Below are 22,175 nucleotides of genomic sequence, written 5' to 3' on the forward strand. Positions count from 1 at the left end.
TACATGGCATATATATCTAATAATGTCATATAAGTTTAACATCTGTTTAAATAGTCGACAGGTGTATATTTATTTGATTTGTTTATTATTTAATTAGAGGTTAATGTTCACACTGAAGATGGTTTATACCGAAACACGTGTCTGAAATAAAGGAATTTTAAAAGGGTTGTAGTTTGCGATTTATTATTCTAATAATACACATATGCAAATTACATGCACTGCTAGTTTATAAATTTGTATTGACAATGCCAATTTCAAATTGTTTTTGATCAACTGCATTTAAGTTCTTGATTCTTGATAATCCCTATTTATTAATAAAATCATGTTTTTCTTCCTTATCTACATATTAACATAGTATAAAAAAGGTTTTTAGTATTAAAAAATTCTAAAAAAAGCCTAAAACTGTTATGATAACATTTATTTACCACTTTAGTCTTTTGTATACACGTATATGGTTTGGTCTACAGTCATAATAATTACCTATAGATATCAATATAAATGTTTCCAAGTATAAAATAATATGTTATTTACCTAGTACTATTACAATAAACTCTAAATCTAGAAGCAATTTTCACCCTGGTGATTCTTAGTAAGCTGCGGCACTAAGTACCTGATATAGCATCCTAAAAACTCAAAGCCATTATTAAAGTCTGCAATCTATACGATAAGTGTTGCGAAAACCTTACAGACTAAAACCGATTTGAACTGTTATGTTCTTTATAATTACCCTCAGATATCAATAAAAATTGTTTCCAAGTACAGTATAACATAATTTCACAATAGAACTCCAAACTCAAAACCAAACTTTTTACCCTGGTGATTCTCAGTAAAGCGGCATCAAGTACGTCATATATATTGCAAATAAACATGCCTGTTTAATGTCTGTAATCTATATGATAAGTGTTGTAAAAACTTTACGGACTAAAAGCTGTTATGTTTTTTTATAATTACCCTTAGATATAAATAAAAACGTTTACAAGTGTTAAATGGTTTGTTATATACCTAACTTCACAATAAATTATAAATTGAAAAGTAACTTTCACACTGGTGAGGAATCAACTAAATCACATAGTATCGCAAATAAACAAGCCATTATTAAAAAAAAGTCTGCAGGCTATACGGTAAGTATTTTGAAAACCTTAACAGACTAAAAAATGCTCCATACATAAGGTTCACGTGGTAGTTAGAACCCAAAGAACGAGTCTCATGTCCGACAACAGTTACAAGACACCCATATTCCACGAGCTCGAGTGAATCTCTCGAGTGACAATAATTGTCGACAAAGGTCCACGATCTCGAGGAGCGAGCCCAGCGAGCGCCAAGGCCGCGGCTGCGGCAGGCAAGATTGACGCGGAATGTGACTCTCTGTCCGCCTCTTTGTGACTCACGTCTTGCTGACCTTGTTCTCTCTGTACCCTACTGTCCGTTCAGTGTCCGATACAGAGAACCATGCCGCGAGCCTCACTCTGCGCAATCACCTACCTCTTGTGGCATGTCACAATGTAGCCTACCAGTCTGTTCTCATATGTTACATTCCGTCTTGTATTTCCGGTTGTGATTGTACTAGTTCACAAACTTGTTCACATTCTTTGATTCGTACTAGAAAGAAAAAGACAGCATCACCATGCGCTTCAACTACAACCAATAAGTTCTCAATTTTTGAGCAACGCACTATACACGTACTTACTGACATGTTAACTCTACCGTGATTTAATTCTAAACCAATATACCAATTCCAATGACCAAATATCAGCTCCGTCCATAGTGCAATGGAAAATTGACCGAGTTCACCTTTTTTGGACTTTTTGAGATCTTACTCTAAGAAACACCGAACCTAGCTGCTAAATACCGATTCGTGGGGCGATTTAGTCCCAAATAGAATGAAACGAGAATGTTGTTCGAATACCTCATGATCATTACATTCTACGATACTTGTAGCAAACACTGCTTACAGCTTATTAAACATTTACACGGAAAATAAGTTGTAAACGAACGTTTGCAAAATAAAAAAATATGGTAATTTGCAGACAATCGTGCAATAACAATCAGACATCTAAAAATATTGTTTGACACATCAGTAATAACAATGTTTTGGCCTTTCAGTATTAGAGCTTTTCCATGTTATTTATCAAACTGAACCATCTTTTATTAGTTCAATGTTAATCTTTAAAAAGATATATAGGTATACATCCAATTTTTTAAAATTACGCCATTCAACTATTTTTGGTGTTTTGTTAGTATAGCTATTTATAAACTTTAACATCGCAATGAATAATCTGAGGAATTTTGTCTTAAATAACAAAAACAAGATTAAGAAAACTAAGCAAACAACAATCAGGCATCTAGCAAAACCGTGATCAAGCAGAACAATGGTTTAAAACAGATGCTGTTAAGAATATTCAAGATGGCATTCAATATTAGCAGCAACTAGCTAACCAACAATTGTATGCTGGGGGATAAATTAAAATAAAATTATACTATTCATATTACAAATCAATTAATTGACATTTATCGTCCAGATACTTCCCTTTTTAAAGTCTTGGTTCGTTTTCTTAGCATTACAACATTAATTATTAAACCTATAGTTACTTTTTTAATTTAGTTTACGAAACTAAAAATGTGACTCATCATTTTTCAAGAACAAAATTTATTAACTAAATGTTTATTTCGTTAAATAACATCGATCATAAAACATAACTATACATTAATGTAATAGTATGTTGAGAGCAGCTAACTATTTATGCAAAAGCCTGATGTAACATATAAAACATTATCATTTTTCAAAGAACAAAATTAATTAACCACATTTTTATAACATCGATCATAAAACATAACTATAAATTAATTTAATAGTATGTTGAGAGCAGCTAACTACTTATGCAAACGTGTGATGTAACATTAAAAAACATTATGCGTCGCATTAAAGTAATGCCAAGCGTAACGTAGGCTAGTTATACACACAACAAACGAGCAACTGACATCCATATTGATGAGGTTAGGTTACTTATCTCACGCACATTTCCCGCGTTCTCGCGCGTCCGCCGCGCCGCCCTGGCAACGCAGGCTGGCAACCACTACACGGCGTACACCAACATCAATGCCACTCACTATAGCTTGTACATATCTTTATAAAGGCCTGGTCGCAATTCCCACGGGCCTGTGAAACATCGCCATACCGGTCCCGCATGTGTCAAGCGAGCTAAATTACCTGTATCCGTGATAACTTGCGTAATCATTATTACAAAAAGTAACTTCCAAATTATTTGATCAACACACTGCACCGCTACTGTTACTTGAGGGTTACTGGTTGCGATCTGTTGTAGAGATAGATATGCTCCAAGGTCTGATATTCTTATCAAACAGGCAAGAATTACTTAGATATTCTTCGTCGAGCAGGCATGACCGATTTCCCATTGATTTTACGTACCATGCAATGTCTACAAAATTATAGTAATTTCAAACGTCAATAATTATGCACTATTTCACGGAAAATAAAATATCGGATAAGTAATGTAATAAATAAACCAATGTTCTTTGTTTGAAGTTTGTTTTTTACGATGGAAGGATCGTGATGGAAACAAGAATTTCCAGAAATTTCCTTCATAATAATGTTTACAGTGTATATATTTTTGCCCCAACAGATTGACCCTGAAAGTGCTAGGAGTGTTTTTTTCTAAAATACCCAGAGATTTTCTCCACTAATGCAAGTATTTTTTAATTTAAGATATGTCATTTGAAATTAATTAAAATTACTAATGTGTATATTATTTTTCAGCTAATGACATAGATTCCAATAGTTTGTCTCATGCCAAAACAGTTTAATTTTTTCCCCAAAAAAGTATGTCACTTTTTAAAAACACTTTTTTCAAGTTTTTTGTTACCTCAAGGTATGAGAAATCTGAAAATCAAAAATCTAGTTAGGTAGTCAAAATGTAATGACATTATGCACCTTTTTGATTAGTAGTAAATTAAAAGCATACTACTTTTTACACAAGTGAAAAATATTTCTTATAGTAGGCTACGCTGATTTTTTTACAGTGTATATTTTTGTTTTCCTACTAGTCCGATTCCTGTTGTAAATCGTTTTGGCTTGTCAGAAAGCTGCTTGCAGGGCACAGGACAAACTAACAGAATCCAGGGTTCTAAATTACACATTTAGACGTGTTTCAATAACCAGAATCCTCAAGAAATCGGGAACCTAAAAAGCAAAAATAAAACATTTTTAGATCTGCTTTACCTTTTCCCATCATCAGAGCGTCGCGGTATCTCAGTCTTAATTCATTGTACACAATAACTTTACAAAGATAGTATGTATTTCTAAATACATTTGGAATTCATTTTTGCTACAAAAACCCGGGCATTTTCTACTCATCTAGGCGGAATCCAACGACTACTACTGCTGGAGTCAAGACCTGTCTCTCCAGGGGCAGGCAGGTGAAGGGATTCGTCGCCACAAAGTAATGATATCCGAGCACAATAGACCCGTAGAGTTAATGATACCGGTCGGCGTAGGTAGAGAAAAGGGAGAGGGGGGAGGGAACAGGCCGAGGCAGGTGTTTAGACAAAGCACAAAAAACCGAACCGAACATTCCTTTCACTTCCTGTCCGCTGCTACCAACCCACCACGTCACTGCCAGTGAACACACTGCTGCCAACTTTACCGCAGAGAATAACCGCTCTGCGCTGGTAGGTCCGGTGCCCCGATCTCTCTCTCCCATGTCGATGTCGCCACGTCATTGACACAACCGAGAAACTGACCTCACTGGTCAACTCGACTCTGTGTCCATCACCTCTTCTCTGCGGCGTCAGATAACACGAGAACAGGATTCTGCAGCTTCCGGCGAGCAACTCTGTGTTTTCTCCTTGTCAAACGACGCTCGACTTACTCGTTCAAAAAGAGTTTGCAACGTCTTATATTCGTAAACAAGCATGTTCCAACTTGCGGCTATACGACTATAAATATTTACAATGTTTAAAAAATTATAAACGATAATAGGTGTGTTTATATAATGTAGGAAAAGAGGTTTCGCAACACTTTCACGAAATACAGGTGAATAACGTGGCGTTCTCCGAACACACTGTAAAACAATCTGATGCCGTTATGAGTGCTGCGATGATCAAGTAAATTGCAATGAGACGTTGAATATATTTTTTGAGTTTTGATCATGAATAACAGCTTTCAAAAGGATATACTATCAATTTAAGCTAGAAGAGAATGACAACGTGTACAAAATAGGTAGGGGGGAGAGAAATAGATCATGTATCCTATAAAATATTTTCTCTGTATTTGTTAAATGACAAAATATTACTACAGTATGGCCGGCGAGAGATGACTACTGAAGATTAGACATTTACTACTACGCTCTTGCAGTTAGTCGCCAGCAACCCTTACAGCCTGCTATCTACCTTGAGATATCAACTAATGCATTGCAATAAAAATTGGTGATTTGGTATAATATTAGAAGACCATTATTTTTTGAAGGAGTTGTCTTACCGGGTACCTAAAAAACTACATTATGAGAAAGAACTGACTTTATTTCACTTACTGTGAAAATTGCAAGTCATTACGACGATCGGTTCATATTTTCTGTGATGTCGGTGAGAAGGAGGCCACTCTGCCCCCATCTACTACTTGTTATTTCGTGATATACGAAGGTTTAGATTATGATAAAATTATTACTAGTGGAAGTTAAAGTTACGAGCGCTCACGTGATCTGAGCTTCAATTTGGGGACTTTCTCGAGTGACGTTTTTCTTTTTTCGCCTGAATTGCCGAGTCCGACGTCATATTACATTGGAAAGTGCCGATCGGTAATGTCCCTCGCCATCTGTGCGGACTTAGGTGGGTCAGCGCCACCCCGCACTACTGGCGAAAAAAACCCTTCGAGATAGTACCTACATTCGAATTCACGTGAGCAGTCATTAACTTTTTATATTTATAATACATTAGTGTGTATTTATCTACTTATATGGCCTAATAACAAATAGTAGATTGGGACACAGTGGCCTCCTTCTCATCGACATCACTTCCTTTTCAGAGGCAGAAAACAAGAACCAATCGTAAAATGACATTTAATTTTTAAAGTACGTCAAATAAAGTCTGTTCTTCCCAATAATATAGTTTTGTAGGTCCCCAATGAGAAACCCCCACAAAAAAGTGGCCTCCAGACAATACAAAAGTAACTAAAAATTATATACAATGTGTTCATGTAAATGTGTCATGAAAAATAAATGTAAAATCGCCTAAACATAGTATAAAAAATGTGATAAGTTAAATAGTGAAGTGATAATTCTAATGTAACTTATTTCTGTTTACTAGAAGTTGTCTGTCCATTAAGTATTTCATAAATAGACTACAATGTGTTTGGACTCAATTTTCTTTATGATATAAAAATTAACCTGTGTAATATAATTAATTGAATTAAATAAGAATTGACACAACTGTGCATTGTACATCAGTAACAAACTCGATAATTGAGATAGCAGCTGTTACATTATGGGCTGTAAACTTTAGAGGCCATTGCAATCCTGACACAGTATAAACAGTTTTAAACATGTTTTTGTTAAAAAGAACAATTAAAATTTGTTCTACAAACACACTAATGGACTTTAGAAACAACGACAAAATTGTACGTTTGCAATGGTTAATACTTGGCAAAAACCTATAATAAACAGTGAAGTTGTGCTAGTGCAAATTTTCAGGTGTTATCCAGATAAAATAATATTTATACTAGCCAGAAATGTGTGTATGCTTGTTTTTATGATTATTATTATTATGAGTTTTTACCATGAAAATCAAAAGTAGTGAAAATCAAGTTAGTTATATACTGTAGGCAATGAGTATTCCACAATAGATAGCTACCAATAAAAGTTAGAATCACTATATAAAACTTTCAAAAAGTGTCAAGTCAGAGCCTTTTATTGCATACGCTTATATTACTACCATCACTCACTATAATAAACCAGTGTGTTATCTGCAAAGTAATAAAACCTGAAAACTAAATTAATCCCAAACTAAAATCTATATACATTTTCTAATACATATCTCATATGCTTGTTCTCTCTAAAGCATATTGTTTAATAATTTAATTTTTATGTTAATTTGTTATAAAGTTGTATTAATAAAATTTGTATAAATGTAACTTTACCTTTTTAAAAAGATCTCTAATGTTGGGAATGCAATATATTATTTCTTTATTTTTTGTGTTATAAGAATGCTGAGTTACCTTGCTCAATATATTTAAATTTTATGAACCGTGGTAAATACAGATAAACTGTAACTATATATATAAATTACAAAGATGTAAACTTTTATAGAAAAAAATAGATCACACACCATTTTATTTATTTATTAAAATTTTAATACTCTACTTTCACCTTAAGGTTCTATCACTGATTCCAGTACATGTAAATTAATCATTCACTGTTCATAGATCGCCAATTTACAATTTACATTATGTTGATTTAGTATAATTATGTGTTTTTCCTTATTTTAACAGCTACTATTTAATTTATAATCTACAGTTTGAACCAACTATTTGTTTTTTAAATATCAGCATAACATTTGGGTCTGCAAACCATAAAATATGTTCTGGGATTTTGAATTGCCATTAAAGGTCTTAGAATTCCTTCTTTCATCCTCATAAATGTTTGGTGATTTCCCATTGATTCCCTGTTTTGAGGTACTTGATAAGAGTTTGCTTCTGGCCCGGATTGGCTATCCAAGACCATGAGTATCCCTTAAAGTTTTATTATGGCATATAACAAATTACAGCTTCACTTGCATAAATATTATCTGGTAGCCCACATCTAGATTTTTAGAATCTGCACTTTGTTCATTTATTCATCGGCCATTGAAAAACCATATGGAATTATTTATTATTAAACATAATGACATCTTAAGTCATTTAAAATGTTATATAATTAATGTTATACATTTTCATTATTTATTTGTTGTTGATATATGTAACTGTAGAGCCAAGCTATCTGTTATTAATTCACATTACCAATTGACTTTACACGTTGCTGCATTCTGACACTGTCTGCACCAATACTATTCCCTGTTAAATGTCAATAAATTGATTGATTGTTATCACTTCAATAATAGAGTATTTGAGAACCTTCAGATCATAGCTGGCAGTATTCTCTAGACTTTGTTTTATGTGGGTTATGTAATAATTCTGAGCAATTAATCAAAAACATTCAAACTCTAAATGTTATTGTATTCACATTACTCATTTTGAAACAGAAAAGTCATGTCATGTCAAAATAAAACTCCACACTGTAAAAAATTAGTTCATAATCTAATCCAAATGTGTTAAAATTTATATTGCAAAATACAACGACAATATCTGAGGGGTTAAAAACACAACAGTCCAAATGTTGTATGAGAAGTGGCTTTAGGTATCAGCGGTTTCCAAAAACAAAGGCTGGTGTATTACTAATACATTTCGACAATCCTGTCTACATTATTTTTACATAAGACTTTGGTGGTCTTTGGGTCTGGTGTAAAAAACCAGATGATATCAGATCACAGGCTGTTCTGATTACACAAGAGGGGTAGGGAGAGTACAATACATGTGAGAATGTGGGTTGTACTGGGAGTGTCCATTACAGGCCTGTCTCTGTTCCTTACATTCCAACACTGGCTACTGTCAACGCTGACAACCCAGGGTCAGTTCATTAATAAAACTTTTGTCAACGCTGACAACCCAGGGTCAGTTCATTAATAAAACTTTTGTCAACGCTGACAACCCAGGGTCAGTTCATTAATAAAACTTTTGTCAACGCTGACAACCCAGGGTTCAGTTTATTAATGAAACTTTTGTCAACGCTGACAAACCAGGGTCAATTCATTAATAAAACTTTTGTCAACGCTGACAACCCAGGGTCAGTTCATTAATAAAACTATTTCAAAAGACATTAATATAGTGAAAACTACTCTTAATGTTACTGTTACAACAATTCTAATCAACCTTAAAAATGCTGAAGAGAGATAAATTGGAAAATTTATATTATAGCACAATTTCGACTCTGAGAAAAAGTACCCCTAATTACATAACCATTACAAGTCATCGAGGGATTTTCTTAATTCTCGTGTTAACAATTGCCTAGATATAGCTGGCAGTTGAAACTCTGCTTTTTTATTCAATTTTGATTTTTAGGGACAATATTACAACATGGTTTAATATTAACGTGGTCAGAGACATAGATGTCTTTACATTGAGAATATTCATCATTGATGACCATAACGAATCTTTACCACCAAATCATTAAATTATGAATTTTAACAAAATATAGCCTACTACTATTATCGTACTAAATTGTAACATCTCTAGCTAATAACTGTGTTTGATTTATGTGAAAACTAGACTTACGAAGTTAATATACTAAATAGATTGTGATAAAATAAGCGACTAACATTTATGATATCAGAAATAAATATTAAACAAAATTGAGAAATGACTGATCCTGAGGTGATTGGGGTACAGCCAAGGTAATGCACGCTATTGAAGTCTCTATACAGGGTGTCCGGCAACCATTCGAACAAACTTTGCCACATTGTTCAGCAGGCCAAAACTAACAAATAATGCAATATAACAGGTGCCCTATTTCGCTTCGTTTAGCGTCTGTCTGTCTGTATGTGTTTTTTGGGGAAAAAATTACTACTCAAAAACCACTTAAGATACAGAATTCAAACTTAACAGTTATGTTAACCTAGTGTTGGTCCTTTTCAGTGAAAAAAATAAAACAAATATCTCATTGCATTTCAAAATGGCGGCCGTTCAAAATTTTCAAATTGTATTAGCTTTGAAACGGCTACTTTGACAACAAATTCAACAGGATAACTTTTTTTAGCATATTTTATTACCAATTCAACAATTTTTGTTTCAAAAAGATTGAATAACAAATAACTGAGTTACAGCACCTAACGTAAAAACAGGTTAAATCCATGCATTGCAAGTACATACAACAATGTAGTGGATTTTTACGAATAAACTTTTTAAGGTTCTTTATTAAAATAGTGAACAATTATTATAACCTGAAATTTAATATTTATTTTTTAAATTTGTTTTAAGGTAAATTTAAAAAAAGTTCTTAACCAATTGTGAATCCTGGTTTTTACATCTTAAAAAAAATGTTAATAGGGCTACGTTATGGTTGGATATAGGGTTTTCTTACATGGCAATTATGTGAAACAGCGTAATTAATTCAATGTGTTTGAAAAATTTTATTGAACATATTTTTTATTAAGAAATCAATGATTACATTACTGTAAAACTTTCATAATCGTTGCTCAAAGTGGCGTCCTTGTAACTCGTTGCAGATTCTGAAGCGTCGTAAGCATGATTCTCTCACCCCTTCAAAAGGATTACTGTCTTGAATAACTGCAGCAGCCTCAACAACTCTAGCTACTAGATCCATTTCATTCTGTATGGGAGTGGTATACACTAATTGCTTCATGTGTCCCCACAAGTAAAAATCAATGGGTGTGAGGTCTGGTGACCGTGGAGGCCAACGGATGGGACCTCCACGTCCAATCCAACGATCTCAATACACTTCATTCAAATGTTGTCTAGCAATTAGGGAAAAGTGGGCCGGTGCTCCATCGTGTTGGAACCACATTCTTTGTCTAGTTTCAATAGGAACATGTCCCAACAGCTCAGGTAAGATTTCCCTCAAAAAAACTTCATAAGTTCAGTCTTTTTGGTATAATGTGTGGCCCAATCAAATATCCGTCTACTATTCCAGCCCAGATATTGACAGAAAATTTGTGCTGAAACTTACGTTGCACAATTTCATGAGGGTTCTCTTCAGCCCATAAATGGCTGTTTCGGCTATTAAATATGCCAACTCGAGTAAATGACGCTTCGTCAGTAAAGAGAACATACCTTAAAAAATCGGGTTCATCAAATAATTTGTGAAGGAACCATCGAGAGCAGTCTACCCTGAGAGGAAAATCTGCAGGTTCTAAGGCTTGTACTTTCTGATGTCTGTAAGGGCACAAACGTTCTTCATTTAACACTTTCCAAACAGAACTTTTGCATACATCCAAATTATGAGCAATAGCGCGAACGCTGGTGGAGGGGTTTTCTTCTACGAATAATAAAACCTCTTCTTCAAAATCAACAGTCCGTACGGATTTTGCCCGTTCTACAACATTATTTTTCAAATGTCCAGTTTCCCTAAGACGAATATGAACGGCACTGAAGACGCTATGAACTGGGTGCAGCCCATCTGGAAAGCGCTCTCTGTACAATCTGCTAGCTAATCTGGCATTGCCTCCAGCAAGTCCGTACACAAAGTGAATATTAGCATACTCTTCAAAAGTAAAACGGTTCATATCGTACAAGAAACAAAGTAATAAAAGAAATTTAAATTAACAGGAATTACAAAGAAGAATAGAACATTCAAACAGTGACAATCACGTTCAAAACATAGACTTGCTCAACAATGTCTTGATAGTTTGTTTATTAGTTTTTCTTCATTTAAAACACCTGATTTGGTTGCTGATTGTTGGTCAGCTGTTTTCATGTAATATTATGCTATTGTTTTTTTAAGAGCATTGTGAATAGTTTGTTTCTTTTTTATTTGTGTGTGTGTGTGTAACACATTGATTACTGTAAATGGAACAAAAATGATAGTAACTTAATATTTTTTTTAGGTTATAATAATTGTTCAGTATTTTAATAAAGAACCTTAAAAAGTTTATTCGTAAAAATCCACTACATTGTTCTATGTACTTCCAATGCATGGATTTAACCTGTTTTTACGTTTGGTGCTGTAACTCAGTTATTTGATATTCAATTTTTTTGAAACAAAACTTGTTGAATTGGTAATAAAATATGCTAAAAAAAGTTATCCTGGTGAATTTGTTGTCAAAGTAGCCGTTTCAAAGCTAATACAATTTGAAAATTTTGAACGGCCACCATTTTGAAATGCAATGAGATATTTGTTTTATTTTTTTCACTGAAAAGGACCAACACTAGGTTAACATAACTGTTACGTTTGAATTCTGTATCTTAAGTGGTTTTTGAGTAGTAATTTTTTTCCCAAAAAATACATACAGACAGACAGACGCTAAACAAAGTGAAATAGGGCACCTGTTATATTGCATTATTTGTTAGTTTTGGCCTGCTGAACAATGTGGCAAAGTTTGTTCGAATGGTTGCTGGATACCCTGTATAAAGTATTACATAAGAATAATAACCCATTCTCAAGATTTAAAACTTGCTTGCTAAAAGATGGTAAGAAACTGGATTTTAATTTAAATTTTTGTCATGAATAATTTTAATTAATTCTTAGTGAATATTATTATTACAATATTGTACTGTACATAAAATGAGTACTTTTCTATGTAATTTTCTATGGGTACTATTCTAAGTACCCATAAATGTCATGAAATGGTATAACTGCAGAAAGATGAAAAATTTAAAGTATTCTGTAGGCTTAATCATTATGAATTCATATGACAGAGATCTGAGGATGTTGAAAAACCTTGCACAAAATATCAAATCGCTATAAGACACAATTTTAATAAAAAATACTGTGTTGTACTAATCAAAATAGTTCTTTTATACAGTCTGATGTACATTTATTTCTTTCTTCCAAATTTAATAAAAACCTGTCTTTTGAGAAAATTTAGTTTTTCGTACAGTGTGTAGTAGTTTGTTTATTATACCTGTATGGTACACGTACGTGGAGAAGTTTTCAGCTATTATGATTTAACAAAAGTTTGGGCGTCGTGGGCTCTTAGACTATTACTCTAATTTTACATATCCACAGATTAATTCATGGCCACAACAATTCATGTTACAGACAGCACAGACATAGAACAAGTATATTAGTCTGTGCAACAAAAATATTTCCCGTTTCGATGTTTTGCAACTTGTCACGTCCACCTCTTTTTTTGAGGTCTATCCTCATATTGTTTTGTTGAGGCTGACGATAAAATAGGTCAATAACTTAAACTCGTGTTTTGTTTCAGGCCATTAATTCATATTCATTATTTAGTAAATACTCTTAAATAAATTTTAATGTCACATGGTAAGGAAATATAATAAAATTATATGTTACAAAAATGTATAATTTCCACAGGAAATAATAAATGGTTCAGACTCACCTTAACTATGTAACTACGACCTGACTGTCACATGTATTTGAGGGTCGACTATACACTACACAAGAGCCAACGACCTACTTAAGATATTGTTTATAGCTAACTTTATATTTGAGGTAAAGTAATGAAAATTCATCTAACCCTGAGAGTATAACCACCATACACCCAACATCCAACCAATATATAAAACATTGTAGATCTATTTAGGCCTAGCTCATTGCTACTTCCTCTGCTTCTTCTGTACATTACCTAGACCATTTACTGTGAAGTAGCCAGCTGAGTTGTTCAACTGGCTGTAGTATTATAAGTTTTAATATTATTTACATGTATTAAACCTTGCACTCCAAAGGCTAGCAGCACTACGAAAGGTTGCAGACAGCTTGCGTTAGTTTGTCCTCGCAACTCGTATGTCCAGGTAAGATTGCTGCGCTACTTTCAGTGACAGCTCGGTGGCCATATTTGTTGTTTGAATCCAGATCAGAATTATTTTTCAATATCGTCCGCGTTATTTGCATAGTAATTTAAAATGTTTAAAAAAAGAAAAGAAAACTAATTTAACATTTATTTTTAATAAATCTTTCTAATACAAAAAAAACTACATTTGGGAAATTTAACTCTTATACATATAGGCTATTGTTAAAAAGATATGGAAATAAAATGCTATATATGAAGTAGGCATTTACAGTTATGTTATACTCAGACGTGAACTATTTAAAATTTTTCTCAGTCTTTTTACAGAATAAAACTTTTAAAAATACACACCTATGTGTAGTCAAGAATAGTTAGAAACGTCTTTTATAGGTAAACTGCTTGCAAAAAGACTCTGGGTGATTTGAGTGTACGCAGGGGGGTGGGGTAAATGCCCCACCGCCGATGTGATGCCTCACTCTCCCAGTCTCCCCACCACTGCACGGCACTCGCTCTATCGGATCATCTGATTGATCCGGCTCATTCGGTCTTGTTCACTGCTGCAATCCGTTCAGTGCAGAGCTACTGAGCCTTCCCGCTAAAGCGTGTTATACCAGTCATCATGTTGACCGAACAAAATTTACGAATGACAGAGTGAACAAAAGGATCCGCTTGCAAAAAGTGACCGAATAGAAGAAGAAACAGCATATCTTATAGTGAATAACAATAAATGTATTGTTTCAGGAATCTAGTAAATGTAAATATATCTATTAAAAACTTACTAATAAAATGTAATTGAAAGTTATCAGATACATTAGTAAATATTTGAATTGTTAATACTTATGAACAATGGACTTGGTTGATTGATATGCCTTTAATTTATTATAAGTGAGGTTATCCCCTTACAAATATTTTAAATAAATTACTAAAAATCAAACAGACACATAACTTAGCTAGTTTGAAAATAATTTATTTTTATAAATAACAACATATTTTAAACATCTAACAAATTAAGTTCACATTACTTTTCATAATATCCAGGCCTCCTACTCCTTCCGTCGAGTTATACAATCACGGTTTTATTCTTAATCGGTCAACAGTGAAGGACAGAAATGACCTAGTGTAGACTAACGTATAGATTTATAGTTTTAGTTAGTTACAAATGATAAGCAATTTTTTTAGGAATAAGATCCTTAAAATAAATTAGGCTAATTAAATTTATTCAGTTGGCAGGAAAAAGTGAACGAAACGTTCAAGGTGAGCTTTTGAAACAATCTGATTCAGATTACTTGTTCACCTAACTAACCCGTTCGAATTGAACGGGTCAAAATTGAACGACACATCTCTACTGGCCACTGCGTAGCTAACCTCGGAACAAAATGCAAGCTCCCTGGATATGTCTATGGCCACATGAGTCTGTTCAATTAATATTTTACGCTTAGACTGTGACACTCGTGTCACAGGTCTATACACAAAAATAAAATATGGTTAGAGTACAGGTAAGTAGCTGTAGTGTAAACAAAACTGTGCGAGCGAGACACAAACCACATAGCTGATAAACAAAAAAGAGGCTGGTCCCACTCCCCACCACTGCTTGCCACACCACCCCGCCAGAGGGGGTCCCGCCCTCCTGCACGGTACTGCTCAGATATTTGCTTCTGCGCAGGTTTCTTTTCAAGCGGTTTATAGGCCTATATAGTAAAATGTTCTAGGTTTCTATCTCTTTTATCATTTTAGTGTATAGGCTCACTACGCATCATTCGTCTTATTTGCACAGTCAATGTTTATAAAATAATTATAGGCCTAGGCTTATTTAAAATGTTATGCTTTACCTAAAAATTACTTTCAAAAACAGCTGCTCGATAGGTTCCAGCAATCACCATTCATTAGACAAAAAGAGAATATTAGAAAATAACTACTATGTTTAGTGGCCAATGATGCTGGCCTTTTAAAAATTGGCCAGTACAGCTGGACACACAAGCTGAGATAACATTACGGCAAAACTTAATCTGTGATTCTGAGAAAATGGCGGTTGCCAGTAGAGCTGGTGTTTTTAAAAGCCTACCTTATTTCCTTTTAATTTTTCTGGTAGTGCTGAGTACACCTAGGCCTAATAGACCTATTTATAACAAAAAACTAGCCTAATTTGTAAAAATACTTTAATTTACTTGTTGTGTTAGGCCTATTATGTATAGACTAGTTGATTGCATAAATATTATCGATACTCATTATAATTCAATATGGTAAGCTACATACTAAAAAAGAAGAAATTAAAAGTCCAAAATAGTTCAATAATTCTTTTGCAAAGGTCTGCAAAATAGGTCATTAGTAGATACATTCTTTATTCAATCAATCAAATCCTAATTTTTTACATTTTATTTATCTGATACTTTTATTAACCTTTTGAAGAATTTTTCACACAAATAAAAGAGACCTTATGGCAGCTGGGGACCTAACTTGCAATATTTCATTTAATGTTTGTTAAACTGTTAATACAACTACATTCAACTAGCCTAGATACAACATGAATGTAACAAACCTTCTGTTACTCGCCCTGGTTTCGGCAGTGTATCTGATGTTCTGGTAGGCCCTGAACGGGTGTTGGTCTCGCTCATTGCTCTTACTTCACACTGCATTGTTTATGCATTACTAAACATACGTTTCACGGTAGATCATGTTGCTGTCTTAACCACATTCGATTCAAAAATCACTTATTCCGCTTTACTCATGTCCAAACATGTCACTTGAAAATAAATAACGGTCAACTGTGAATGAAGAAATAACGAACATTAAACAATAAAAATCAATTGTACTTTTTGGTAATTAATCTTTCCGTTATCCTTCCGTTTTTTACCTTCCTAGTTTTAATAATTATGTAGAACAGAAACCAAAGACGAGACGAATTTACCGACACTGTCACTACATGAAGTCTGGTAAAGGAATGAGAATATGATAGATGGGGGAAGGGACCAAGGGACTAGTAAGTGGAGGTGGGCCAGGACCTGAGAATACAAAAGAGAGAGGGTATTACTCTACCACCACACACATAACCATTGCGGAGCGCGGTGGAAGGGGCAGGGCAAATAGTCAGAGAAGGAGGGAGAACACGAATTTTTTACCTAGTGTTGCCAACACAACTAACTAAACAGTAATACACTGTGAGTACTTTGAAGTACTCGTCATTGCTACGATTTTATTTTCTAATAACTGATGATTTGTATGTTATAGTTAAACGGGCCTAATATTGAAATCTTATTTAAAAATTGCAAATGATCAATCTAATTCATGATTTATTTAATAATATATTGGATTTATATCGCTTTGAATCACTGTAAAAGAATTTATGGTATCTTGATATCTCTCTATACTAATACTAAAGAACATAAATTTAAGCCTTTTGTATTGTTCGCTTTGAATTTTATTGTATTTAACTGACAAAAAAATTTAATGCTAGCAGTTTTACCAATATTTTAAAATACTGTTCTACTTCTAGACCGTATAGCACCGGAACTTGCGGTTTGTGAATTGTCATGATGCAAGAACTGAAAAAACCCTCAGAGGAAATTGTTTTAAAATAAGTAGGAGTAGTCATTTCCTCACAAACTTTCATCCTTTCTTTATGCATTAATTACTACGAAGGAATCCTAGACAGTTTCTATCTAGTAGTACAGTACAGTACGTACATTTGTTTTCATTTAAAAAAAGACACCTTTTAAAATTGTTAATTTTGTTTAAACCTTAACGTGTTTCTTTATAATATATAGAAGTTAACATTTTTTATTTTACTTAATGAATAAAATATGTTGTTTACTGTAATGAGGTGGCCTATTACATTGTAATACTGTTTAATGGCATTAAACATTTGCACCTTATATTTTCACTAAAATCCAGATTTATCAACTTTTTTCGTCCTTGGCGTTGCTTACGTATACATGTGCATCTGTGTTCCATGAAGAAGTTCACATTTTTGAACAGCCATCAAATGAGTGTATACGTTAACCAATCTGTACGAATGTTTACATACACGTTGGACGTATAATCAAAAGAGTACCAACTAACTTTGGTATCTGCAGTCTGCAACAGAAACAAAATGGCAGATGCCGACTTCAAAGCATATTACAGGAACAAGCTCGTGCAATACAATGACGTTTTATTCTGTTAGAAATGTAATAATAATTGTTATTTTTCATTTCATTTCTACAACTGAACAGTAATATTTTAGGCACTTGTTTTTATGATGGGACACTATAAAATAGAAACAATAACGAATTTTTATTAAAATCTAACAGAATATACAGTTATTACTATGGTTGTACTTGCTGCCGTAGTCGTATGACCGCGTATGTAAAATATTCATATTTTTTTTTAATTTTGAAAATTATACAGCAACTCTTTAACTATAGTTTAAGACTAATATTATGCAATTCTGACGACTATAACCTATAATGTAAATTATTTAATGAAGCACTTCACATTCAATTTCGATAAGAATTTCAGTATCTACATAATCACTAAAGTACGGTAGTTAATATGAATGCTTCTTACTAACTTTGAATAGCTTATTTTATTGTATAGGCTAAACTAAGCCAAATATATTCAAGAATGCATTAAAGTACCTCTCTGCAACAGAATTATTGAAAAATGTATTTAAGCAGGAAACTCAAGACAAAAGCCAAATTACGAGTACATTTACACATGTTGCAATTTTTTAATTTTGTAGGTGGGGTTAATTAAGGAGCATAATTTACACAAGGGGTTTAAGGAAAACCTTGTATAATTGTAACATGTAGCAGTTAAAACCATGTTTTTTCAACACTGTTATTTGAGACTTTTTGCAACTTTAAAGACCAGTGGGGTGTAGTCTGGTTGAATTTTTGGAATAAGAATGTTTCCCATATGTTTCAGTACAATCGGTTGAACAGCATGACAACACATGAAAGCATAACAACCAGACAAATTCACTTTTAAAAATATTAACATTAATTAAGATAAATGAAATGGATCTGATAATTTAAAATTTAATTTGCAAAGGAGATCGATTCAAAATTGTATTTATGCGTAATACAGTATAAAACTGTAATGAATGGATAATAAGTATGATATACAAATAAGTAATAAGTATGTTAACAAATAAGTATAATATACAGCATAACTGATCATATATTAGATTTATTACTGTGTAAAGTTATATTTTAAGTATTAATAAATATTTGATCATTATAATTTTATACAAATTTTCAGGCTCCCAATTCAGAGTTGGGGGAAAAATATCTTCCTTTTGTTTTCTTAATGACAAACCATAGAAATACAGGTGTTTGGTTATACATTTCTTTTTAGAATACTGTCATTGGATTATATTATACATGACAGGAAAAAGTACCTAAACAATGATTTTTTTTAAAGGAAAAGTAGTGAAACCGGGTTTTCCAGCTGGTGAAGAAATGTGTGTTCCTTATATAAAAATACGATTTACAGTGTAAATGAGACATGAAAATATGAAGTCAACATTTTAAATTTTACCCTGTAATAATCAGCTGTTATTTTGTTTTGCATAACTTTTCGAGATCAGGTCTGTGACATTAATTATCCCTAATGCAGACATGACCTGACTTGCAGTGTCTTAAGGATAAATAAATATAAACTGTTTTTACTAATAAATACCTTTAACCCTTTGAGGTCTCATAAAAAATCACACCAACTATCCCCAGCTTGTATTTATTTTTCTCCAGTTTTACAGCTTTTTTTACATTATACAAACAAAATGTTTTAAATTCAGTTTTATGTAATATTTTTTTATTTTTGTTAATAATTACAAAAGAACCTTTACATTATTTTAAAACAATTTGTTTATGTTTATGTGTAAAATATAAAAATAAAATATCAAATTTATAAAATGTATTTTTTATTTCACAGACATAGCTAAACAATAGACTAAAATTGCATGGACAAAATAGCAAAACACTACCATTAGGGACATGTTTTACTTACTTTACAGGTTATTTTGGTGTGATCATTTTCCTCACATGGGATCCAACCTACACTTTTCATTTTCAGTGCCTCTTGTATCATAAGTAAAGATCAAAGTAGTATTCATTTAACATAAATAGAAGTTCAAAGTGTCGATTAACTCAAATGTAAAACAACAGTTAAAAAAATGCTGCAATATCTGGTCGACCTATAGTCGACTGCCCTGCCGCAAGGGGTTAATTTAATGTTTTAAAATTTTGTTTCTGTTAACGTTGCGTTGTACCGTACTTGCTCTTCACAGATAACATGAAAATGATACAAAAGATGATACTAAGAATGTTTTGAAATTTCAATAAAACTGCCATTTTTGTTAGTATCAAATTTTGAGACAGGGTTTGTAGCATTGTGTTCTATCAATAAAGACCTTTAATTTGATGTGCTACTTGACCTATGCTCCCATTAAAACTTTTTTTCTGACTCTTTGCGGGCCGTCCCTCCTAGAAGCGTAGATGGAGCGTCCTCCACTCCATTACGTGTTAAAAATAGTTTTCCATGTGGTTAAATAAATATTTAGCTGCCCGAGACTTCACTGACACACTGTATTACAATGTACAGTATATATTACTGTAACCAGTTCCGAGTCACAGTTCATCACTACAATCCAAAAGTATTGACGTAATTTGTCTAAATGTGTTTAACAGACCATGTGAGATATATTAGTTGTGATAATTAATCAAATTAAGTTAGAAATTAAAAAAGTATAATCCTATCTTGCCTAATTACCATCTGTACATCATGTGTTTATGTTTTTTTTTTTTCTAGGAAAAAATTACAAAAAGTGTATGTTTTACAATGCGGCCGTAACAAATTTCTAAACTGATATAAATCTAATACAAAAGATTTTATGAAAAATTCATATAGAATTTTTAAATATGAAAATTGTGGTGGGGAAGTGTTATATATCAACACTACTCTGGTTAATAGTATACAATGTTAATACTTCGTTCTCCCAAGTGGCACAACCTCCAGTCTTGAGGTGAGCAACATTGAGGCATGTGTAAGTTGTGGTGGGGAATGTGTTATATATCAACACTACTCTGGCTATAGTATACAATGTTAATACTTCGTTACTTTATTACACATTATTACAATTTTTGAATCAATTTCCATTGTAAAGTAAAATTTAAATTAGCATTGCCATTTCATTTATCCTTACTAATATTATAAATGTGAAAGTAAGTTTGTTTATGCTTTCATGTGTAAACTGTTCAACCCATTGTACTGAAATTTTACATGAACATTCTTAGCATCCTGGCTCTAATATATTCAAAATCTTATTCTAAAAATCTCTTTGGGCTATACCCCACTGGTGTCTAGAAAAATCCCATCTTGGTCTCTAAAGTTGCATTACAGAAAAAAGTATTATTAATTGAAAGAGCCTGTTAAATGTAATAAACCTTTTTGTGTAAACATTGTTTTATGACAGCAAAACTGTGTTTAATTAATTTAACCACTATTTTCAGTTTGTTTACATTTATAGTGTGAAAGCATGAAGTAAACTTGATAGTAACTACATTGGTTGATGCTACATTCAGCACAGAGTAAGAAAATATCCATATAAAAAAATTAAAAGTTTCAGTAAAAGTATACTTTTAACCGTACATTTTATGGAATAATAAGTACGTAGTGCTTGGTCAGCACTTTAATGCAAATGTAAAAGACAAAGTTACTATCTAGCTTTTATTATAAATGTAATAACTGTTATAAAAACCATTGTTGTTGCCTTTTGACAGAAGTAGGTTTCTCAGATATGTGTATTGTATATATTTTAATCAAGGTTCAAAGGGTCTGAACCTCCCAAATTTTTTATTTTTTTCAATTACTTTTAGTAAACTTTTTTTTTTTTTTTTTTTTTTTTTTTTTTTTTTTTTTTTTTTAAAGGAGAAGCCGATCTCCTTAAGTCTTAAGCCGATCTTCAGAAGTTATGATATGAACTTCTGAAGATCGTTCTCAACAAAGAAATGGGTCAAGAACTTTTTAAGGAACAAAATGGTGCCTTACTATCTGTCCACTAAAGGAAAATATTAGTTATCTGGATGCCCTCTAAAACCTGGCTACGTTATTGGTTTTCATGATCGGGAAACAAGGTAAAATTAACTGTGGAACAAAAATGTTAAGACCAGAGTAAATTACAATTATCATAAATATATACTTTTTACCACATTTTCTTGATCGTGGGAAGATGGCAAATTCAACATTGGCGTCGGAATTCTAATTCATGTGAATCAGAAGTGCTCATATACATGCAAAGCGTAAGGAATTGCGTGCAAAGCCGCTGGTAACTGCTAATCACATATACATATTTGTTTACTAGAGGCAAAATTAATGCAATTATGGATCTTTGTGGATTGCAGTTGAGTATTTAATATTGTGTGCATTTCTGGACTGAGTTAATAGATTGTAAACAAACAAAATATTAACAAATTCTGCCTGCGTTTAAAACAGTAGAGAAAATACACTACCCTTCCTGAACACGTTGACTGTGGCAGATGTCTTCTGGTGCTAAAGCTGACACAATATGTTCAAGGTCACTCAGTAAAACTTGTAGTGAAGGTATTTAAATACAGTTTATTAAAGGATCAAACGTATTAAACAAACAATATTCTTTTAACTCTAATATT

At 32.8% G+C, this 22,175-nt stretch overlaps 1 protein-coding gene across 1 annotated transcript in view; it reads right to left on the reverse strand.

Moving 5' to 3' along the window:
- LOC124359974 (coiled-coil domain-containing protein 50) overlaps positions 1-16,552 on the reverse strand; it is a 48,505-nt gene extending 31,953 nt beyond the window's left edge. The window contains exon 1 of the mRNA XM_046813181.1: positions 16,067-16,552. Coding sequence (XP_046669137.1) covers positions 16,067-16,163 — 97 coding nt within the window. The 5' untranslated portion in view covers positions 16,164-16,552. The remainder of the gene's footprint in view (positions 1-16,066) is intronic.
- Between the last annotated feature and the right edge of the window lie 5,623 nt (positions 16,553-22,175).

Source organism: Homalodisca vitripennis, chromosome 4, assembly GCF_021130785.1.
Source record: "Homalodisca vitripennis isolate AUS2020 chromosome 4, UT_GWSS_2.1, whole genome shotgun sequence".
NCBI lineage: Eukaryota > Metazoa > Arthropoda > Insecta > Hemiptera > Cicadellidae > Homalodisca > Homalodisca vitripennis.